The sequence below is a fragment of the Mangifera indica genome, chromosome 13 (genome assembly GCF_011075055.1).
Source record: "Mangifera indica cultivar Alphonso chromosome 13, CATAS_Mindica_2.1, whole genome shotgun sequence".
Taxonomy (NCBI): domain Eukaryota; kingdom Viridiplantae; phylum Streptophyta; class Magnoliopsida; order Sapindales; family Anacardiaceae; genus Mangifera; species Mangifera indica.
The window spans coordinates 10360355-10379085 of NC_058149.1; the positions used below are offsets into that span (position 1 = coordinate 10360355).

An 18731-nucleotide genomic window follows, 5' to 3' on the forward strand; every position below is an offset into this window, starting at 1 on the left:
TAGATAGTGATTTTGTAGGCACACTTACTTTTTTTTTTTGGATTGTTTTTATGTTGATGCTTAATTTGCCCCCTAACAAATAAAAACATGATAGTTATACCCTAAAAGATTATACATAACATACAACAAAATGTGGTTAAATATTTTATTACAACTATGTAGTTTCAAAATATATAAGAGTATGAAAAGAGTTCAAAGAGTGATTTGTATGCTTTTAAACTTTTCAAGAGTTAAATTAGTATGTTTAAAAAATTTGGGTAAGATAAAATAAAAACCTTATTTTTCCAAAATTAAGACATTACCTACCTTAATAATAATTACACATATTTTTATTGCTTTTTCTAAACAATCTGGCGTAGCTAGTGTAGTTTTCTAAAATGCCAGGAGACTTATTCCCACCAAGGTTCTCTGTAAATTCAACTTACACCTGTTAATTTTTAAAATTTAAATATTTATTTATTTATTAAATTTTATTATTAATATTAGGGATAAAGTCATCATTTAGTTAAAAATTAAAAAAAAACTAAAATTTTATTACGTTTTATCTCTTAGTTTAAAATTTTAATAATTTGTTCACCTAAAATTTAAAAAGTGTTTTTTTTTTCTACGGTTTTTTTCTCCTTTTCTCCAGTAACCATTCACTGTCTACAAGAAAAACTAGAAACTGAGAGAGAGAAGAGATGGAAATGAAAGTTTCTAGAAAGTCGGGGGTGCTTGTATATGAGAAAAAAATGAGAGTTTGTAACTTTAAACTTAGAGGAAAAAATTAGTTTTTAAACTTAAAGAATATGAAATTAAAAAGTATAAATAAAATTTTTAAAGTTTAAGGGTGATCTTAAAATATAAATTTAAATAAAAATTTTAAACGACAATTTCATCTTTGGCAATAATAATAACGGTAATATTTAATAAACGGGTAAGATTTGGTTTTTAAAAAATTAGTGGGTGCGAATAGATTTTAACTAAACCTTGGGTGGGCAAAGTCTTTTGGCCTTTCCAAAATTAACACATCGCTACGATTCCACTGAATCAAGACTGGCTCACCAATCCGTGTGACAGCAATCAACTGAGGTATCTCGATGCCAATTAAATGGTAAAACAAAGAAATTCTCTTCGAAAATTTGTCTGATCTTAAAATTGATAGCTGTTGATTCGGTTAAATTGCTTTTATTAGGGTTTTGCATTGGCAACCAAATGCAGGCACCAGCTTCAGCAGTCAAATCTTAAGCGAAGTTGCGTAGTGTGTTGAGAGCATCAACGGGGTTAAAGAAGGACGTTGGCAAGCTACTCTTACATTCTACAAACCCATTTTACGAAGTTTTTTCTTCACCTTTTCCTTTTAGTGTTTTATTGATTTATTATTTAAATTTCTAAATTCTCATAATTTAAGTTACAAACAGACCAGTCTCTAGCGGGGGAATTCCCCGTTAGACTCTCTGGGGATTTCAGTTCCAGAGCAGCCAAACAAGTATTATTTCATAATACGGGCTCAGCGGATCGTTATGGAGGCTGATTCCTCCATTCAAAATATAATGGAGAAGTTACAGTCTTACAAAATAAGAGTGGCTCTCAATTTTTATTGTAGGTTGTTGTAGCGTATGATCGTTTATGTAGGGATTTTAATATCAACTGGGTGACTTCCAATTGAGAATGAGAAAACTTGTGCCCGCTCATTCCGAAAATTTGAGAGGTATCGTTATGGAGCTACTCAATTTGCGTGAATTTTAATCGTTTTTCTGTCTATTTAGTTTTCATAAGCTATTTTATAATAGAAAATTTTCACTCATCTGATTTCTTTGTTATTGATGAAGCTGTAGAAATTTTGTATTTCGATGGTATTTTCTTGTTGAATTTTACTCTATAATGCTGCATCTTAAAGAAAACAAACTCATGGTTCTTAAGACTGGTTTCCAGAAATTTGATCCATAATGTGCCATAGTGCGGCTAAGTTTTGTATTTGATTGATTAAAATGGGTGTAAGCGCATTTGAGAATTAAGTTTTCTTCCTATATACATTTTGTCCCTTATCTTTACGCCAAATGAAGCTGAAAGGAATTTCAGATTGTTTGATGTGGCCAGTTTTAGCATATTTTATTTGCACAATATCGACTTTTGCAATTTTCTTTTGCGTGATCTTTGTTGAAATTCCTGTTGAAAGCTGCTTATATAACAACTTTGGTCGGAGCCTGGACTACAGATTTGTATTACAGCTGAATTGGATATTAATCTCAGGTCTTGTTAATGATAAGGGTTGATTTTCATGACCTTGCAATTCAATTACTTTATGGAGTTATTGAAATTATATGCCAAATATGCTAGTCTCTGATTCTTTTTTATTAGGCATTACAGCTTTTGTGCTTAGAAAATAATTTCATTACTGAATCGCTCCTTGTTGATTTCAAGTGATTGTACTTTGCAAGTCCACTGGTAGAATCTTTGTAGTTTTTTCTGCTCTATGGTAAACTCTTATAAGATGCCAAAAAAAAAAAACAACTTAGAAGACTCATTTAACTCTTAAGTACCTCTGTTTCCTGCCCTGCAGCTCTTAACATGTTTATCATTCTTGTTATTAAAAGAGTATAAGTTTTCATGTTGATGAAGTCACTAGTTTCCTTATAGGTGGAGTACCTTCCCATTTCTTCAATTGAAAATCCAGACAAAGTATGGAAGAGTTTCTAGACAAATGGCGAGAAGCACTGTCAAAAAGATCATTACCGGCCCAGTTTATGCATGTGGAACCTAATTTTACTGAGTATGGCCTCCCAGACCGTTATACAGCACAGCACACAGCAGTTCAGTATGCTACTGTAATGGCTTAACTGATTGCATCTGTGCAAAGTGGGCAGGCAGTGAGAAATTAGTAAGTAACCATTGATCATTGTCATATATGTTTATTGTATGACTGGCTTTTTCTTCTCAGTATCGACAAATCTGGTACCTAGGCTCAGCTTATTCTTTGTTCAAGCTTATTCCTTCCCAGTAAAATTTCAAAATAACCGTACCGTTTTATGGATAAAACAACAAAAATTCAGTAATGGAAATATGATTTCAAAATAGCCATAAATATGGAAAAGGATGAAGCCATCACTACCGAATGGAATTGAAACATGGGTTGCATTTGAATGCTTCAGCTGTTGGATGAACCCCAGGAATCTCGCTGGTTGCAGCAAAACTCAGTGTTTAACAGTGAGAATGAGAATCGTGAATATTGGGATTGAGAACAGTGAGTGTACTAATGACAGGCACTAAATTTGGATTGCCATGGGAGTTGAGACTATAATTACTTTAAACAACCGAGAAACTTGTGATCTTATTTTGGATAAAATTAAGACGAATCCAAAATAATAAAACCATTCTTGTTCACTATCGGTTAAATTAACATATTTGTAAAGTTGGGTAAAAATATATTTCAGAATATGTGCCTTTAAGACTATATACAGAGAAGCCAATCACATGGCACCGACGGGTTGTGTTGGGCTGAAATTGGTATGATCCATAATATTCTGGTATTATCTTTGGCCAAACGACTATTTCCCACCCAAGGTTTGATGTTTTCTCAAAAGTCCCCCTTTTAACTATGGAAACACCAAACACCCACCCATGACCGGTTAGATTTAACCAAACCCTAACGGTGGTAGGGGTAAAATCGTCATTTTTACTATAATATTAAAAATAAACTAAAATAGAATCTAATTTTGCCCCCCTAAACTTTAAAAACTAAAATTTTTCCCCAGCCTAAGTTTTAAAAAATGGCAGTTTCACCCTAGGGTTTGATTTTGAAATCTTCGGTGACCGTTCCGGCTCCATTGCCGACGGCCTCTCCCTCCTGAAGCAGTCTCTCCTTCCGACGAATGTTTTCCTCCCATTTGGAGGCTCAATCGGCGTCGGCTTAGCCTTGGAAGACGAAGAACTTCGTCGGGGAAGACGAAGTTCTTCGTCTCCCCAGAGGAAGTCGACGCCGTCGTCTTCGTCTGGGAAGACGATCGTCTTCCCAAAAGAAGACCTCTGGGAAGACGACCATCTTCCCAGACGAAGTTCTTCGTCTCTCAAGGCCAAGCCGACGCCGATCGAACCTCCAAATGGGAGGAAAACATTCGCCGGAAGGAAAGGCTGCTTCGGGAGGAAGAGGCCGTCGGCAATGGAGGCGGAATGGTCGTCGGAGATTTTAAAACCAAACCCTAGGGTGAAACTGTCATTTTTTAAAACTTCAGCTGGGGAAAAATTTTAATTTTTAAAGTTTAGGGGGGCAAAAGGAGATAAAATTTTCAGGCGTTAGAGTTTGGTTAAATCTAATCGACTATGGGTGGGTATTTGGTGTTTCCATAGTTAAAGGGGGGATTTTTGAGAAAACATCAAACCTTGGGTGGAAAATAGTCGTTTGGCCATTATCTTTCACCTAGTATATCGTACTATCACAATTTTATTCGTTTTAAATATAAAATTTATTATAATTTTATTTTTAAATTTTTTAACCCAAAACGTTATATATTATTTCATTAATTTTGTCTTAACATTTTTAAACATACGAGATTTTACTAATTTTATAAATTATAAAGAATTTATTAAAAGTATAATTTTTAAATAAATCTTATATTGTCATAATATAAGAGGTATTGAATATATAATATGTATCTTATATTGTTTAAAAATTACAAATTTAATAATATCTTAATCAAATATTATATTATATAAATATTATCCTAATTAATATATTATTATTTATTATTCTAATCAATCTTATCTTTATTTTATTATTATTTGATTACTCAGTAAATAAACATAACAGTAGAATTGTAAACAGAAAAAGTTTAGGTTTTCTTATAAATACTTCACACTAGCATTGGGTTGGCCACTTTCTCTGCTTCTGAGGCGCAGCCATATTTGGCCATAAACGGTTAGCTCTCACTCTACTGCTTCTCCTCTGGAAAACTTATATAGATTGAAAGGTTGATCATCTCACTAGAAATCGTTCAGAATAAAAGTGCAAACGTTACGTTACCGTATCAGATATCAATATCTAATGATTCCTTCAATTTACTGATCATCACATTTGTACTTTTTCTTTTATCGAAGATTTTCTTGTTCAGCTGTGATGGAGCCAGAACCTTCTGACAAACCAAAAGCCCCCAGAAAGGTTTGGTTTCATCCCTTACTTTATATATATATACATAAAATGGCATGGAGTCGTTATTTTATTAGTTAATATTTGATACTGGGTTATTTTGTGATGCAGATGAAATTTGCACCAAAAGCTCCGCCTCTGCGTTTACCAAAGGCTGAGGTTAAATCGTAAGTATAAAATTGCAACTGGCAATGAGGCTAACTTTTCTTTGTTTTTGCTTCATTTTTTTAAGATGGTTTGTTACCATTTGTTTTTGCAGTGAAGTTGGTAATGCTGAGAATGCCAGTGCCCAGGCCAGGGATTTGCTGCGACGTTTCAATGAAAATGTGTTTGTCAATTGTTTTGGTTTTTTATTACCATTTATCCACTTTTCAATTTTTTTTTTTTCAGATCTCTAATGGTTCAGATTTCTATTTTTTAGCAAGGTAACATGAAGGCAAAGCCAAAATTTGAAAAAAAAGGTAATTTGATGTTTTTCCTAGCACATTTGGCCATTTTTACATTTTTGTTGTTTATATGTACATACGTATAATAGTTTTAATTATTGGTCTAGTTCTGCCCAGTGTCAGTACAGTATGATTCAACTGTTTGCCTAATGAATATATCTCAGAGTCCTTCATATCTCAGAGTCACATTCTTTGATTTATTTTTTGAAGAGCTGAAAGTCTCTGACAAACCCAATGTTTGGTTTTCCAATTTTACTTTGAATGTGTAAGATTCATATTGTCTTTGTCTCACTTCTTTATTGGGCATTATGGATTATGAAAGCAAATTGATTGCTAACTCTTAAATATGGATCCATTGGGTACTTTGATTTCTAAATCTGGAAGTCTTTTCTTAGTATATGCCTAATCTGCCCTGCCAGGAAATTTTGGCAGTATATTTTGGAAAGCTCATTACTTGTTTCTGTTGCTAAATTGTGGAAAAGTTTTAATTCTTTTAATCTGAAAATGCAGTTGCAGCTTCACAAATTGCGTTTGGTCAAGGGGGTGCATCAACTTCTATAAAATCTTATGGTGTTTCCAAAGGTGGGGCTACCAGTAACAGAACTGGGCTGAATGGTATGCTATTCTTAGATACATTTTATTCTAAGCTACTAGTGAGAAAATTCTAGTGCATTACACTTGTGATTTTGATTCTGCTGGTGGCTATGCCTCAGGTCTAAGGGAGGAAAAAGAATACCAAGAACCATGGGTAGGCAAAACCTTGGCCCTGTTTAACAAACAAATGTAGCTTTGCTGGATTTCTGTTTTTGTATTCTCAAACTAGATTGCACACCTTCTGTATCTATGTATCTCTCTTTTTGTGTATAACAATTTATTTTTTCTATTACGATGTTGCAGGACTATTACAGTAATTATCCTGTAACTCTTCCCCTGAGGAGACCATATTCAGGAAGTCAAGGTTTGTTTTAAAAAAAAAATAAAACTACTTTACCCAAAGAATAGTAGGACGTTACAAGCTACCTTGAATTACTTAGGCTTTGGAATGAATTAGGCATTACTATTAATCTAGCTAAGGTTGTTTTATAGATGTTTGGTTTGAGTCCATTCTTGTACCAGAGTTTATCAACGAACTTTCATGATAAAGTTGGATTGCATCACCAAACTATATGACTGACTTTTCTATTGCTTGTAGAGCTTCTTGATGAAGAGGAATTTGGAGAGGCTTCAGAAACCATGGATTATGATGAAAGTTCAATAAAGCCGGCAGAAGAGCTCAGTCTAATGGTTAGTAATTGTAACAAGATAAATAGTACAATATGCTTGGCTTATTCAGTATGCTTCATGAGGTTGGTTTGCAGGAGGAAAATCTGGAACCAAGCATTTTTTTTCTTCAGTTACCACAGACATTGCCTATGAAAAAGCGATCAACAACAGGAGATGGCCAGGATGCAGCTGGAAGCTCAAAGCCACATGGGCATACAAGAACAATGGAGAAGACATGTAGTTTAGATGAGTTACCAGCAGGTTTTATGGGTAAAATGCTAGTATACAAGAGTGGTACTGTCAAGCTCAAGCTGGGTGAAACCCTTTATGATGTGAGTATTCTCAACAATGATGCTAAGGAATGCACAAGAAAATTCGTTTTACTAAAAGCATGTGAGCTACATGTATTTACTTGTTACGTACTTGAGTTATTGTCTGATGAATAATTAACATCTGATTTTTAAATGGCCTCAGGTTACCCCAGGTTTGGATTGTACGTTTGCCCAGGATGTTGTAGCAATTAATAAGGCAGAGAAGCATTGCTGCATTGTTGGGGAGCTCAACAAGCGTGCCGTACTGACTCCAGATGTGGATTCTGTTTTAAGTGGTTTTGCTGATTCATAATGGTATTTGTTCATGTACTTGCACTAAGGATAAAAATAATTAATCCTTAGATTTTAAGGGGAGGAGGGGGCCCTAATAGCATAGGGCATAGCTTACAATTTTGTTACATTCATCTTTAGGAATAAATAGAGAATTAAAGGGGGAAGATCATTTTGAAACTCTTGAGAAGATTTATTTTATTTATTGAACAAATAAAAATTTAGGAATTTTCTCAAGTGCATGAATTTTCTTAACACAGACATTACAACGATTGCTTTCAATTGCAAATTGTAATCTAAAATCATGAGCTAAATGATGCTATTGCCAATGAGCAAATCATTAGATAATTTATAACAGTTCAGAACACATTATAACATTCTCCAGAAATATAACACAGGACAGATGCTTTACTTTTATTCGTATGTGATTCAGTTCATAATCTTCAACATTTCAGCTAAGCCTAATGCTTTAGAGCTTGTGTAAAATAATTTGAGCTCCGTGTTGTGGTTGAAGAGTCGTGACAGTATAGGGAGCATGAGAGTAGGAAGGTGAGAGCTGGAATGAGAAGTTTTGTAGAATCATAGCTAAAGCCACCTTAGCTTCTAGCATGGCGAAATTTTGGCCGATACAAGTGCGAGGTCCCCATCCAAAAGGAAAGAATGCTGATTGACCCTGACCCTTAGATGCCTTGGCAATGCCTTGAGAGAATCTCTCTGGTTTAAATTCATCTGCATCATCACCCCAAAGCTCAGGATCATGATGAATGAGAAGTGTAGGCAGTGTTATATCTACCCCAGCAGGAAGGTAGATTTCTCCTAAATTGGTTTTCTGATTGGTGTGTTGATACTCAGCAATAACTGGCGGATATAACCTCAAGACTTCATAAAGTATCATGGTAACCTGCAGGAAAATTACATAGAAACTTTAGCAAATTATATGAATCTGACTGTTGAAATTACTTTTACGGGGAAATTTCTAGGAATCGATGTGTTTACAGAAATACTTAACAGTCTTAAGGTGAGTTATGGCTTCAAAGTTAGGTTCAATCTTTTGACAAATCTGTAAAACTTCTTGCCTCGCTTTCTCTTGCCAATCTAGGTGCATAGCTAAGACTATCATTGCCCATGTGAGCAAGCTCGAGGTAGTTTCTTGGCCAGCAATGTAGAAAACCTTGCATTCCTCTATCACCTCTTCGATTGTCATCCCAGTAATTGTTGTGCTACTTGAATTGTCTTGCAGAATGTTTTGGTTATTACATTGCAGGAGTATGCCCAGCAAGTCATCGACCCTGGATTCTCCGGTTTTCATTGCATTTTCTTTTCCCTGAATTATATTTCTTAGCATTGTTGTGATCTCTCTGTCCAATTCCTTTCTTCTCCGATTCTTCTTCATTGGAACAAATCTGTACAAGAATGTCGATCAGTAAATAATTATCTTAAATATCTATTTGCAAACACTCACCCTAGCTATTTTATGTAATGGCAGTGGAGACACACCTATAACCAGGAATGTACACTGTCTGCATTGCTTCAATGGTTAGTTGTAAAAGCTCCTTTTGAAGCTGAAAGATTCTTTTCCCTTGTTCATAGTTGCTCCCAAAAGCCACCCGAGAAATAGCATCTGCAGTAAGTTTCTGAAATTCAGGCCAAATGTCTAATTCACTACTTCCTTCATCACCAACCATCTTCTTCCATTGTTCTATCATATTGCTAGAGCTTGTTAAAAATTCTGGAATCATTACCTGCATATTATCCAAAATTTTAAACATAAAAACTGTGAGTGCGCCATTTTACTACTCTGAAGTAGTGTTTGTTTGGGCTACTTAACCTTCAATTTCTCGAGGTGAAAGGCAGGATTGAGTATTCTTCTATGTTTGGCCCACTTTTCACCCTCTAAACTTGTCAATCCTCTTGCTAAAATGAGAATAAGAGCATTCAATGGTGGTTTTTGAAAGTGACCTTCCTTGTTAGACAACACCTCTTTCATCAATTCTGGATCCTTGATGATCATCCTGGGGCTTGTCCCATTCCAACAAAGCGATATATTCCCTGCATTTTACAAACCCATCAACGAATTTAGGCTAAAAGAATAATACTATATATACACACTTTTAATTATACACTAAAGTACATAGATGTTGTGTTATCATATAATCGGATATTATTTTAATTTTAATCTAAAATCACCTAATTATATAATTATACATTATTTGTGCACGTAATTATATACTCAAAAGTGTATACATATAGTTTTATTGTTTACATTAATAATCTACAGTTATTTTGATAAATTGTAGTTAAGAATTAGAGTACCATATTTTTGAACATTTTTTAGAGTGAATGGATCGACTCTCTGAACAATCTTGTGGTTTAGATGAATAGGTTTGGACCATGCTTCACTTATCAGCTTTATTAACTCTTTCATGTCCCCAACCAGAAGCTTGTAGCAATTGCCTGCAACTCCCTGCTGCTTTATCTGCCACTCCAGCCATTTGGGTTTCCACCAAATGGAGTAGAAAACTCTTGCAACTCCGTACACCAGAAGAGGCAACGAAGACAGCCAAAAGAAATATAAGATTAAGTTTCCCATTCTTGTTTTCTTTGAATTCAAAATCTCAACTCAGTTGTTATTAATGATTGTTCAAAGTTTATATGTACGTATACATACACATACAAACTTTTGACCATCTTTAGAAACTACGAGTGTATGAGATGTTTGACTGCAAATCTTTGGTTGAGTTTTCTTTTGACTCAAATTTTTCTTGGAGGAGAAGGTACATTGTACAGCTTTATTAAAAAATGTTATCACTTCCACTAAAAAAAAAAAAATTCCAGGACCAGAAGTGATGGCGAAATAATAATTATTATATAGCCACTGTATGTGGCCCTTTCTGATGTTGTAAAGAGAGATTTCCATAAATGGTAGGCGAAATAATTGTTTCATATACCTGATTGTTGGAAACGTTCTGGTTTATGCGTGAGGACCAAGTTAGTGAGCCCAATTGTGGCCTACAGAGGTGTAGAAAACTTAGCATTTGGTCCTCTCGGTAAGGTATTAAGATTATACTTTAGATTAATCCGATTTAATAATTATAAGATTAGACACTGAATTCAGGGTTTTATTTAATCAGTATAGTTAGTTCGATACTCTAACTTGAATAGAATTTCTCTTTCAAAAACATAAATAAATAAACTATACATTTATAAGCGGAGAGACTACTTTTATTTAGACTTGGCAAAAGGAGTGGGTGTTTGTGTGTATAGATTTTAAATTTTTAAACCCGTATCTGTTTCGATCCACCACATATGTTAATGGTAAGATTTTTATAGGTAGGTTGAATTTATCCGTGGATATCCATGGGTAATTGGTAGTTTGAAAAAAAAAAAAAAAACTCACCATTTTCACTCTCCTTTTCATTTACAGTGCAGCCAGACTTAAAACCCACCAGATCCTATTCTAATCTGTCTTGGCTCCCTCCACTCAAAACACAATTTTTCATTGTTAGTAATAACAATGTGGTCTTGAACTACTTACTGTTTTACTTTTTTTAAATAATTTTTAATTATTATTTTTATTATTATATATCAAGGATGCTTCTTCTTATGTGACACACATTTTCATCAATGCTATATGTATTCAGTTTAGAGTATCTAATTTGATATTCAGATAATATATACTCATATGATTAAGTATTAATTTATTATTAATTTAAAATCACTTAATTACATAATAATATATCATCTGAATATCTAATTATATTTTAGAACTAAGTATACATAATTTCATTGATTTTATAATAATGATGCTTCTTGTTATGTGATAAACATTTCCATAGTTTTCAAGAAGTTAAATGTTTAAAAATAATCTCATGTTTTAAACAATACAAAATTACATAGTTGAAAACAGCGACTAGTACTTTCACTTAAAATTTTGACAGAAAAATAATTTTTTTTCTTGTATTAATTTTGAATAATTTAACATCTAATATATTGGTATAAAATACAATTAGTATGATTAATTTACAATCAATACTTTGCTAATATGTCAAAGGGAAATTAATTAAAATAGGCATGAAGTTTGTCGTGTAAACCTTTTTTTCGGTAAAATTTATGTAGTTTTACCTTTTTAAACAAATCTTATTTTTTATTCCAACAATACCTTTTATTCTATTTCTTCTTATTCAGATTAGTTTTTAATAGAAATATTTTATTTTTGAGAGTATATAGATTAAGTTTAATTTTTTCATAATTATTAAAATTTACATATCAAAAATAGATTAATTTCTTATGTAATAGTTGATATTTACATATCTTTAGAAAAATTATGAACATAACTACACAGAGACTGCGTGTGGGTTGTGCATAGGTGCTAAAGGTGTGCATTCTTTTGAAAGGGTGTAAAAATTAAGAAATGGTGCTCGTTTTTTTAAAAGAGTGTGAAAATGTGTGAAATGGTACAAAAATATATGAAAGTGTAAAGGGATGTGTGAAACTATGAAAAAGTGTAGAAAAATGTGAAGGGGTGCGTCAAAATGTAAAAATGTGTGTGAAATTGTGAAGGGGTGAAGGAAAATGTGAAGGGATTCGTGAAAATGTGAAAAGATGCGTGAAAATACGAACGGGTGCATGAAAATACAAAAGGATGCGTAAAAATATAAACATGTGCATAAAAATACAAAACAGGTACGTAAAAATACAAACGGATACATAAAAATACAAACGAGTGCATGAAATACAAACAAGTGCATAATAATACAAAACGGGTGTGTGAAAATATAAACAGGTGCATGAATATATAAACATATGCGTAAAAATATAAAACAGATGCGTGAAAATACAAACGGGTACGTCAAAATACAAAATGGTTGCGTGAAAATACAAACGAGTATGTAAAAATACAAACAGGTGCATAGAATATAAAAGAGGTGTGAAAAATATAAAAAAGGTGCGTGAATTATAAAAGGGCACGTGAGATATATTATATATTATATTAATAATATAATGTATAATATATTATATTATATATGTATATTATATACATATATAATATATTTTATATATTACTAATAATATATATAATTTATAATATTTTCACGCATTCTTTTACAGTTTCATACATCGCTTTATATTTTTACATACTTCTTCATAGTTTCACGAACCCCTTTATATTTTTACACACCCCTTCACATTTTTCCGTATCCCTTCATAGTTTTACGCATCTCTTTATACTTTCGTATATTTTTGCACCATTTTGCACATTTTCGTATCCTTTCGAAAAAAACACATATTCTTTTGCACATTTTCATACCCTTTCAAAAGAATGCACATTTTTAACACTTATGCACAACCCACACGTACTCTCTGTGTAGTTATGTCCATTATTTTTCTAAAGGTATATAAATATCAACTTTTATATAAAAAATTAACCTGTTTTTGATATGTAAATCTTAACAATTACAAAAAAATTAAACTTAATTTGTATACTCTCAAAAATAAAATATTTTCTAGTAAAAACTAATCTAGATAGAAAGAAATAAGATAAAATGTATTGTTGTAATAGAAAATAGAGTTTACTTAAAAAGGTAAAACTATAAAAATTTTATCAAAAATGATTTACACGATAAATTTCATATCTATTTTAATTAATTTTCCTATGTCAAATTACCCTACGAAGAAATCTTACAATAGTAGGAACAATCATATAGATATATTTTTGCAATCAACGAAAATATATATATAATCAATTTCAATATTCAACACTTTAAATAATTTTTTTTCAACTCGGCCTTCATTTTGTTTGTAAAAGCTTGGTTCATTCAAATAATTCAGGTTTTAGATAGAATTTTTTGTCTAACCAAACCCGAAATAATATGTAAAGAGTATACCATGCTGATACACAACATCTACGTAGAGGATATAAAAGTAGAGTGAGAAGGCATGCAGCATGTTAATTTTAAGAAAGGCATCAAGGTTGAGAAACATGGTTACCAATAAACAAAAGTGACTCTATTCTAAAAGAGCTTTAACCAAATTAAGCTCGAAACAAAAGTTCACAAAAACCAACTGAGCTACCAACTCTTCCAAGCATTTGACAATTCCTAGCTCACCATACAAAATAATTTTTTTAATTAAATAATTAGGCTTTGAGCTTGCCCAAAAATGACAGTATTCTAAAAATGTTAAAACATATGAAATTGATCATCCTAAGTATAGAGTTTATAACATGACATATGAAAAGGTTTATTAGTATATGACCGGCATGATCCTTATATTTTTTGCTTAATGACGATAAATCTTTAACTAATTTAAGAAAGACTTTATGTTTTATTATTAAATTGTAAATTATTTAATAAAACTATAGACCAAACGAGAGAATATAAGAATATTTTCATTAGTGTAGCTCCTGATAGTTAACATAAACTGTAGGTTCAATAATAAATTATGGGTTAAAATGTTATTGGTCAATATATAATAGTTTGTATAATATAATACACTTTAACAGGGTATAAATGATATTTACCTAATGACGGTATCAAATTAATTCTCTTATGAGGGAAGGGAGAGAACTCAAACTTCTTTCAATTGTTCCTCAACAATCAGAGCAAAATTTCATATTCAAAATATCAATGGAATCAAATATATTTTAGTTCGATTAACTTGTTAAAGTTGGACTTTTAAATTTATTGGGATAAAGTTAGGGCAAAATTTAAAAAAACAAGTTCTTCACCTGTATGTTTTAAAACGGGTTCTCTAGTTTGTACTAAAATAAAAAAACTTAAGTTCAAATTTATATCATATTTATAAAACTCTAACTTGGGTTCAATTATCTATCTCAGGGTCATTCGTGTAATGCATATATGATGAATTTTTTAATTTAATTTTTTTATTTCTAATTTTCAGCTGTGTGTTTGCAGTAGTTGCATATGGGAATTTATTGATGGTCATTGGTCAGTAATAAAAATAAAAAGGAGAGAAGAATGTAATCGTTTTCCATTACATAAAAACCATAAATTGCGGTTAGGTAATCAACTTTTGACAGAAAGAAGACTGGACAATATTTTCAAAAGGCATGGCAGAAATTTGATGTTCTCTCAACCACACGAAAACGATGCCGTCTCAAGTCTTCGTAGTTGTTCAATTTACTAGCTTTTATCATTTCACTCTTCTTCACCGCATATGTTTTTGTTGATCTCCATGGAAAACGACCTTATTTAAGTACTCTTTGTAAGTGTTTTTGTTTCAGTGAAGCTAGCGGATGAATGAACACCAAGTTCCACAAGGTTTTTTCTTTTATAAACAAAGGTAAATTGTCATCTTGTCAAAGAAGATTTGAATTTTTGTTCTTGTATTTGAAATTTTAAGTAAAAGTATATATAATTTGATTCAAATCATAAAATTGAATTGAACCATTTAAAAATTATCGTTCAATTTTGTTTTGTTTGTAAAATGATTTTGTTTGAATTTATAAATTTTTTAAAAACAATGTTCAATTTAAATTACAATTTAAATAATTTTTAAATCGAATTAAACCATAAATCATGTGTGTCTCTCTCTCTCTCTCTCTATATATATATTCAATAAATAATTAGGTATATAACTTATTTTTTTCGTATTTATTTTGTCATTTTATTTATATGTATAATTTATATATTTTATATGTTTATATTATATTCTAAAAAATTATAATTCAATTAATTATGTTAAATAATATATATTTAAATGTAAATGATTTTAATAAGTTTAAACTCTAATACAAATCAAACTAAATCATATTTTTTTTAATTTGATTTAGTTTAATTTAAAATTTAAAATTGTTTTATTTAGTTTTTCAAACCATTTTTTTAAATTTGATTTAAAAAAAATTTTAAATTATACTAAGTCACATCATACAGACCCCTAATATCAAGCTTTTACCACTCATGCTATCCCATAAAACAACCCATTTGTATATGAAAATGATGGAAACACTAGAGTTCACCATCACGTGGTAAAAGACCAAACCAAAATAATTGAGGAGAATATGCCATAAAGGTATGGTGTGTTAACGGGACGTGGGTCCAAATTAAATCTCACCACAAATTCTTTATCCATATTGTGCACATTCTTTCGGAATATTAATTAAAATAACCGTTTTTTTTTCTTTTTATTCATACCTAGTTATATTTTTTATTATATAAATATAATTATTTTTTAATTTTATTTTATTTTTTAAAAGAGAATATTTTGAGAGTTGAGATTGGTTAAAGTTTGTTAAACTCCATACTGACACTCTTTCCTCTCTCTAAAGATAATGATTTGTCGATCGATCTAAGATGGGTAAACGATTCATCGACACAAAGATGGAACAAATCTAAATCGAAGAGTGACGCAACAACAAAAGCAGAAAAGGGGTGACAAGATGTCACAAGCAAAGCCATCGGAAGAAGAAATCTATGCACCAACGAATCATGCGATACACAGGGGAAAAGGTTTAAATCCTTTCTTAGGGACTTCCAGTAGACGATTTGTAATCTTCCATGAGATAGGAGGAGTGTTAATATGGAGGTTAGCCAACTCTAATCACTAAAGGTGCAGCAATAAAGGAAAACTGTAAACTCTAAAGAAGAAATATTGATTTTTCAAATTTTAAATGAAGAAATTTTGTTGTATTTTTAAATTTAGAAGAGAAAATGTGATAAATTTTTAATTTTTTAAATATTTTAATAAATAGTAATTTTATCTTTAATAATAATAATAAAATTTAATAAATAAATAAATAAATAAATAAATATTTAAATTTTTGGTAATTAACAAATAAAAAATTAGGTTTGAATACAGCGGGCCATTTTAGAAAAATAATTGAAGTCTTCGGAGACAGGTCAATAATCTAGGAGACATACATCCACGTACACAAACACTCTAGAAGGTTTGATTTTGTGTCTCAAGCCATGTGTCAGGCAACCCTTGTTAAACGCGTTCAGCTTTTGACCACTTGTCCGGAAAGGAGTTGGGTATATAATTGCATGCGTAATAATTGAATAGAATTGTACACCTAAATAATCTATATTCACACTATTATATATTATTATACAAATAAATTTTATTTTATTATTAATTTAAAATTATTTAATAATATATTATAATTTATATATAAATTTATATTTATTATTTATATATATAATTTTATTAATCATAATTATAAATATGTCTATAACTTCTTGTATTTAAAAATAAATATTATAATAAAAAATAAATAAAATTTTTTAAAACTGGTTTACTGAATCAGTTATATATATATATATTTTTTTTAACCAAACCAAATATTTGATTCAAAAGGAATGTGGAAGTGAAACCAAAGTGATTTTAACAATATCTTATTTTAGAACCAAATTTTAAAATTAAAATAATATCCATTAAGATATTATAACTAGTGAATCAATATCAAATAAATTGGTAATTTTTCTTATGAAATAGAGATGGAAGTTTCCATTCGAGAGGGTGACTCTAAATCAAATAAATAAATAAATTATAATTTTTTTAAAACATAATAAATTATAAACTTATTACATCTATTTGAATCGGTACATAATAAGATTAAAACTTTACTTTTATTATCACTATTATCAAATCGGTAAAGTTTGGGTATAATGCACCAAGTAATTCAGATTTTACTAGTTATAAGATTAATACAATTTAAACCAAGGATCTCTTTTTAAGGAATCTTGCAGTTTTATCACTTTTGCTAATTTTGGGGTCACAAAGACTATTATTTTAATTAGAATAATATTATGTATATCTATTATATATATAATTGTATATATATTTATATGTGTCATTGTATAATTAGATATTATTTTATATTTAATTTAAAATTACTTAATTATATAATGATATATATATATATATATTAATTAACTTTATCAAACAAAAGATTTGCTTCTTCAAATAATCCTAAATTACCCAAACATCTAATAAAGAATCCATGTAAATATTTCTCCAAAAACGACAAGAAATTTAGGGTTAATTATTTATCTAAAAAACACGTGTTTACTATAAAGGGAGTGGAGTGGGCTTATAACGTATGGTTGGGAGAAGGTGATTCTTAAAGGGAGGGAGGGAGGAGTTGGGCAAAGGGGAACCACATAAACTTAGAATATTATATAATATACGTATTTTTATATATAAATAATAATGATAATATATTATTATATAATTAAATAATATTTTATTTTTAATTTAAAATTATTTAATTATATAATAATATATTATAATTATTTATATATAAAATTATACAATACTGCACTTAAAAAATGGTAGGACAAAAGGAAAAGAGGAGCCAGAATTAATTGAGGATGGCGTATCAGGCCCACTGTGGTCCGACATTGTTCCATTTCCAGTCATAAAATGCTTCTTTGTACGACCCAAAAACACTACATTTTCAAACTAATTATATATTTTATTTTTATTTAAATGAAAATATTACCAAAGGTCAAGAACACGTGATCCACGATTAGTTACAATTTGCAAACTTAACCAATCCGAGGAAATTAATGATTCAAAACTATTACTGTTCTTACGACATCAATAATGAACATCACTTATGTAGGCTTCCTTTTCTGCGTTGATGGAGATAAAAACAACAATAAAATATCTTTAAAAGAGGTGAAGAGATTTGTCTTTGTTTTATCGAAAATAATTTGTCATTTTCAGAGATAACCACTCTAGAGATAAGAGAAAAAAAAGATAAAGTCGTTGAAAGGGGAGAAGTTTAATACTTACCGAGTATCGATTTAAGAATTCAACAAACCTTAAGTGAGAATAAGTCTTTTGGCCTTTGAGAAATCACCATGTACCCCTTAATGTTGACATCTCCTCCAAGTATTGGGTAATCAATCGGATTCAAATTTGAAAAATGGATTGTCTAAGAAAGATCTAGACTACTCCGACAACACGCCACCCTCAACTCCGCCAAACTCACTGCTTATACACATGTCTTTAAATTTAAAATACTTTGATCTCTATTTGAAAAAAAAAATTATTATTCTTAATGTATAAGGCAACCCAAACTAGTGCATCCCAAATTTCCTAAAATTCATAATTTACTCATTATCTCCCAATAAATTCATAATTTACTCATTATCAATAAATTATTATTCTTTTTAGTGTTTTTATTTTTTTTTCAATTTTTTTTAATTAAATGCTATAAAAGTATTTATGTTCTAATTATTCAATTTGTGGAAGTTGTTTGTCGTTTGTGTCTTGTCGATAATTATTTTCTTTGTCCTTTCAAATTATAATCAAATTAAGAATTAAACTTTT

General features: G+C 30.5%; 2 protein-coding genes across 9 annotated transcripts; one reads left to right on the forward strand and one right to left on the reverse strand.

Annotated features, from left to right (window-relative positions):
* The first annotated feature begins 1046 nt into the window (after positions 1-1046).
* Positions 1047-10183, forward strand: LOC123195281. 8 transcript variants are annotated; one of them, XM_044608939.1, is made up of 14 exons: positions 1053-1093; positions 1175-1690; positions 2620-2860; positions 5074-5134; positions 5234-5289; positions 5382-5448; positions 5544-5583; positions 6079-6183; positions 6282-6316; positions 6466-6526; positions 6761-6852; positions 6927-7163; positions 7306-7457; positions 9871-10183. In XM_044608939.1, the coding sequence occupies exons 4-13, from the start codon at positions 5093-5095 to the stop codon at positions 7453-7455; spliced, it is 885 nt and encodes a 294-aa protein (XP_044464874.1). In that variant the 5' UTR covers positions 1053-1093; positions 1175-1690; positions 2620-2860; positions 5074-5092; the 3' UTR covers positions 7456-7457; positions 9871-10183. The 8 variants fall into 8 exon arrangements, 7 of the variants coding, with proteins under 7 accessions (XP_044464873.1, XP_044464874.1, XP_044464875.1 ...); XM_044608940.1 differs by lacking the exon at positions 9871-10183 and having other exon boundaries at positions 1175-1317; positions 1401-1690; positions 7306-7661; XM_044608942.1 differs by lacking the exon at positions 9871-10183 and having other exon boundaries at positions 1175-1317; positions 1586-1690; positions 7306-7661.
* On the reverse strand, positions 7811-10057 carry LOC123195280 (cytochrome P450 72A397-like). Its single transcript, XM_044608936.1, has 5 exons — positions 9747-10057; positions 9262-9482; positions 8931-9175; positions 8443-8836; positions 7811-8334 (listed from the first exon to the last, which is right to left on the reverse strand). Exons 1-5 carry the CDS (start codon positions 10021-10023, stop codon positions 7903-7905), a joined length of 1569 nt encoding a protein of 522 aa, XP_044464871.1. The 5' UTR covers positions 10024-10057; the 3' UTR covers positions 7811-7902.
* Positions 10184-18731: the final 8548 nt, after the last annotated feature.

What these genes read in the sequence shown, in the direction of transcription:
- LOC123195281 (XM_044608938.1), top strand. Translation starts at nt 5,093, where the DNA reads ATGGAGCCAGAACCTTCTGACAAACCAAAAGCCCCCAGAAAG. An exon ending in TGCGACGTTTCAATGAAAAT is followed by an intron (nt 5,449 to 5,543) that starts GTGTTTGTCAAT and finishes TCTATTTTTTAG; the next exon opens with CAAGGTAACATGAAGGCAAA. An exon ending in AAGAATACCAAGAACCATGG is followed by an intron (nt 6,317 to 6,465) that starts GTAGGCAAAACC and finishes ACGATGTTGCAG; the next exon opens with GACTATTACAGTAATTATCC.
- LOC123195280 (XM_044608936.1), bottom strand. Translation starts at nt 10,023, where the DNA reads ATGGGAAACTTAATCTTATATTTCTTTTGGCTGTCTTCGTTGCCTCTT. An exon ending in GTGTACATTCCTGGTTATAG is followed by an intron (nt 8,837 to 8,930) that starts GTGTGTCTCCAC and finishes ATTCTTGTACAG; the next exon opens with ATTTGTTCCAATGAAGAAGA. An exon ending in CCATAACTCACCTTAAGACT is followed by an intron (nt 8,335 to 8,442) that starts GTTAAGTATTTC and finishes ATTTTCCTGCAG; the next exon opens with GTTACCATGATACTTTATGA.